At 39.6% G+C, this 5,130-nt stretch overlaps 1 protein-coding gene across 1 annotated transcript in view; it reads right to left on the bottom strand.

The window, feature by feature from the left end:
• SMARCA1 (SWI/SNF related, matrix associated, actin dependent regulator of chromatin, subfamily a, member 1) overlaps positions 1–5,130 on the bottom strand; it is an 80,125-nt gene that overhangs the window by 57,746 nt on the left and 17,249 nt on the right. The window contains exons 8-9 of the mRNA XM_037731031.1: positions 4,505–4,636; positions 3,137–3,232 (exon numbers count right to left, since the gene is read on the bottom strand). Coding sequence (XP_037586959.1) covers positions 3,137–3,232; positions 4,505–4,636 — 228 coding nt within the window. The remainder of the gene's footprint in view (positions 1–3,136; positions 3,233–4,504; positions 4,637–5,130) is intronic.

The following is a 5,130-nucleotide window of genomic DNA, read 5'->3' as shown; positions in this document are numbered from 1 at the left end:
TGCACTCCAGCCTGGGTAACAAGAGCGAAACTCCGTCCCAAAGGAAAAAAAAAAAAAAAAAAAAAAAAAAGAAATGTGTTGTTAAAGTGATTTCATCATTGTGCTAAGATCATAGAGTGTTCTTACACATACCTATATGGTATATGTATTTATTTGTTTTATCACATAGAAAACCAAGTGTCCCAGCAGCATTACTCACTATCAATCATTTCCCCTACTTCATCTGCAATGCCAGTATCAAATGCCATATAGCAGGTCTCTATATATGTTCCATTATAATCTGATGGGACCACCATCGTCTATGTGGTCCACTGTTGACCATAACGTTGCTATGCCAGTGCATGACTGTAGTTAAATATATAAATGAGGAGAAAATATTCAATGTGAAGGAAAATATAAATGATTGGGGAAAAAAAAGATAAAACAATCAGTATAAACCTGTAAGACAGATTCTATCACAAGAAAATAATAGTATACAACGTATAGAGTACCTACCTACAATGTGCCAGACACTATACTATGAACTTTACATGTATTATTTAATCCTTACAATAAATCTGAAGGAAATGTTTTCATTTCTATTTTAGTAAGGTCATCAAAGGAACTTTACTTGCAAGTGTTAGATGTGGAATTCAAACCCAGATCAGGATAATTCTAAAATCAGCTCAGTCCTGACTAGCTGTTGTGAGCCTGGCAAAAAAATTTTCCAAGCCTATTTTCTCATCGGTTCATCCAAAAATATATATATGTGTATATGCCAAACTTTTTTTTTGGAGACAGAGTCTCACTCTGTCACCCAGGCTGGAGTGCAGTGGCACGATCTCAGCTCACTGCAACCTCCGCCTCCTGGGTTCAAGTTATTCTCCTGCCTCAGCCTCCCGAGTAGCTGGGACTGCAGGCACACGCCACCACACCCAGCTAATTTTTCGTATTTTAGTAGAGACGGGGTTTCACCATGTTGCCCAGGCTGGTCTCAAACTCCTGAGCTCAGGCAATCCACCCGCCTCAGCCTCCCAAAGTGCTAGGATTACAGGTATGAGTCACCATGCCCGACCCACCGAACATTTTTAAATGGGGATAATGATACCTATTTCTAAGTCTGCTGTGGAAATATGTGGTAGTACATATGTAGAACTTAAGTATACAGCAGACACTCAATAAACTGTAGCTATTATTATTAGACATCTATGGGAAGTAAGGAAAGGGGAAGGGTAAAAGAAGACTTCTGGTTTCTGGTGTAAGCCTCAAAGTTTTTCTAAAAGATATCCTTAAGGGGTTAAACTGCCTGTGAGATACTTAAGCAGAAAGACTCTGAAGACAATGGGATATGAAAGGATAGTGCTTAGGAGAGGGATACAAAGAGGTCATTTCAGGCGGTATCAGTATTTAGGTGGTAGGCAAAACCATGGGAGTAGATCCCCAGAGACAGCATGTATGAAAGTAAAAGACAAAGCCGTATAAAATGCCAAATTTTATAAGAGACAGACAAAGAAAGAAAAGCCCACAAAAGGGACTGATGGGGTGGACAAAGGGTAAGAGAAAATCCAAAAGAGAACAGTATCCTAGAAACCAAGCAGGGAAGTGTTTCCAGCAGGAGGAGATGGTTGGCAGCTTCCAGCAATAGCCAAGATACTGACCAAAAAGCATACCCTGAATTCAGCAACTGGAAAGTCATTGAAGACACTGTGAGATAAGTTTCAGTTGTATGGAATAGATAGAAGTCAGTGGTCAATGGATCCAAGAGTAAACAGGAGACTAGGTAGTAGAGATGGAGAGGATAAACTACTCTTTCAAGAAGCTTAGCTATCGAGAGAAGAAAACGGAATCACAGCCAGGACACAGTGTTGAGGAAGCACTGTTTTGCATATGCATGAGGTTAGATGGGTACGTGTTTGGGTTTGGAGTTAATAAGGGAGATATCTGAGCATGTTTCCACTTAGGGAAAAGAGCCAACATGGAGGGAGAGGGAGAAAATATAGCCAGTTAAAAAGACAGAAAATATAGTCAATTAAAAAGAGGTAGAAAATATAGTCAACTAAAAAGATAAATCGGGGGGAAATTCCATAAACAAAAAGAAGGCGATGAGATCAAGGACTCACACGGAAGAATTAGCCACTGACCAGAGAAAAGACACCTCTTCCACTCAGACAGAAGGTCACACAAATGCAGATCTCCTTGGAAGGTAGACATCCTTGAAGAACTTCCTACCTAATGTCTTCTTTTCCCTTTTTGAGAAAGGAATGATGTTACCTGCTGAGGGAGAAGGAGGGCAGGAGATACCTGGGACAGAAGTCTTGGGGAGACAGGTGAAGGTCTGGAACAGTTGTTATAGGAAATAGGAAAGAAGACCGTAGAAGGCCATGTTGAAGGATCACCAGTATCACGACATCTCAGCTCATGTTAGAGAACATGGAATCATAGTGGTTCCAACCTGGACAGTTGTGAAATCTTTTTTAACCAGTGTTGGGTAGCCCCAATACAGAGACATTCACTCTGCTAGCAAGTGGCAGAATCAAAATTGAAACTCAGAAGGCAGAGAGACAGTTCCATTACATTATTCCAGGTTATGGCTTTTAAGCAGGTATGGCAGATGGAGAAGGGGGCAAAGGAGTTTAGGAGTACTAGCCAAAAATAGTTCAAGTGACAGAAAATGAGTTCATTGCAGCTGGGTGCAGTGGCTCAGGCCTGTAATCGCAGCACTTTGGGAAGAGGCCAAGGCGGGTGGATCATAAGGTCAAGAGTTTGAAACCAGCCTGGCCAATATGGTGAAACCCCACCTCTACTAAAAATACAAACCTTAGCCAGGCGTGGTGGCGGGCACCTATAGTCCCAGCTACTTGGGAGGCCAAGGTAGGAGAAATGCCTGAACCCAGAAGGCAAGGATTGCAGTGAGCCAAGATCACGCCACTGCACTCCAGCCTGGCGACAGAGCGAGACTCCATCTCAAAAAAAAAAAGCTGTTCTAGAAAGAAGCTGAGAACATAGAGGTATTTTTTTTTTTTTTTTAACCAAAGAGGCTGTCAGAAAGGTTGGGAGGCAGAAACGGTGACACTGAGTCAAGAGGAAAACACACAAGTTCAAACAGATTCTATAGCATTTTGTTTTCTGGGTCAGTCTGTGTATACTACTTAATTACTGAATGTTCCTGTCTGCCATTACTTACTGCATGAAGTCTTTCCACGAGTTTTTGATCACCAAGGCAATTTTTAGTGTCAAACCAAGAATCAAAGTCCTGTGGAGGGGTGGAAATTCTGCAATAAGTGCACAGCTTTTTAAAATATACCCGATATTCTACAGATTCTTATACAACCAATACGGAAATAATGCATTTAAAAAGTACTTTCAAAAATATTAGCTGTGATGGCTTTTACTTCTGAAAATAGGTAAAATACTAGAGCACAAAATTGGAACCCATTACATAAGAATTCATTAACTTTTTCCTTAAAAGACATTTATTTATTAGGCTTCCCCATACTGTAGTAATATTATATCTAGTTTAAAAAGTAGACGCATATAAAATCAAAGACAGAATGCTAATAAAAATGTTAATTTTCTCAAACAATAAAACAAATAAAAGCAAGATGAAGTATGTAAACCAACTGATGGCTGAACTTGATACTTTTTATTATCAATTAATAATCATAATGGGGTTGGGCACGGTGGCTTACACCTGTAATCTCAGCACTTTGGGAGGCCGAGGTAGGCAGATCACTTGAGGTCAGGAGTTCAAGAACAGCCTGGCAAACATGGCAAAACCCTGTCTCTACTAAAAATACAAAAAAATTAGACAGGAGTGGTGACAGGTGCCTGTAATCCCAGCTACTGGGGAGGCTGAGGCAGGAAAATCACTTTAACCCAGGAGGCGAAGGTTGCAGTGAGCTGAAATTACGCAAAAGAAAAAAAACAAAAAAAAAAGCAAAACACCCTACAAAAAAAAAAAAAAAAAAAATCATCATCATGATAATGGGAAAAATCAAGCACCAAAGTTCTTAAAGCCTTCAATTCATTTTGCTGTCCTAGCATAACTTGTGTTAATGATAAAAAATATATAAATCATATTTACACCATATACTGTCTTTCAAAGCACACACTCTGAGCTCTTTAGCACTCACCAAATGTCAATGCCTACAATAATCAAAGATCATTTTAAAGCTTCCACCTGCCAAACTAGTATAGAGAAATATGTTTCAAACCCCTTCAACTTAATAAAGAGAAAATCTTGAATGCGCTTCTCCGGACTCAGCCTCACATCTTAAGTTTTAGGAGCAATGTGATAAAGGCAAAGTTGAACAGGCAGGTTAATCTCAAAGACAAGAAGCATGCTATTTCTCCAAAGATCCCCATTTGAAAACTTTGTACTAAAGAACTCTTTCCTAAGAAAATCAAAACATGCAGATAAAAAATTACAAATTAAAAAGTACTATAAATTTCAAACTATAGTGTTTTAAAACAGATGTCAGTGAACATAAGAAAGTTATACTTAAAACATATGGCTTAAACTTACATCTGCAGAATTAAAGACATCAGGCAACAAAAAGTTGAGTAAGGCCCACAGTTCATGCAGGTTATTCTGCAAAGGTGTTCCAGTTAAAAGCAAGCGGTTAGTTGACTTGAACTCACGAACAATCTCTGAAAGCTAGAAAAACAATACTCATATGAGGATTATTTTACTTATTAGAATGTTCAACATTCAGTTATTCTGTAATTTACCCAACCAGTACATTTTTTACTACTATATAACCTGAAAATTTTCTATGGAAAAATACCCTAGATCAGGTGACAATGCTGCAGTGAGGCAAAACTGAACAAAATATTCTAAGTATTTCTATACTTAAAAGAATGCAAGCCTGGCACAGCGGTTCAGCCTTGTGATCCCAGCACTTTGAGAGGCCAAGGTGGGTGGATCACCTGAGGCCAGGAGTTCAAGACTGGCCAGGCCAATATGGCGAAACCCCGTCTCTACTAAAAATACAAACAAATTAGCTGGGCGTGTTGGTGCATGCCTGTAATTCTAGCTACTCAGAAGACTGAGGCAGGAGAATTGCTTGAACCCGGGAGGCAGAGGTTGCAGTGAGTCAAGATTGCACCACTGCACTCCAGCCTGGGCGACAGAGTAAGACTCCGTCTCAA

Source organism: Cebus imitator, unplaced genomic scaffold, assembly GCF_001604975.1.
Source record: "Cebus imitator isolate Cc_AM_T3 unplaced genomic scaffold, Cebus_imitator-1.0 Scaffold376, whole genome shotgun sequence".
NCBI classification, from domain to species: Eukaryota; Metazoa; Chordata; class Mammalia; order Primates; family Cebidae; genus Cebus; species Cebus imitator.
Note: the sequence above shows the minus strand (reverse complement) of the source record. Positions and strands in the feature narration are given on the sequence as shown.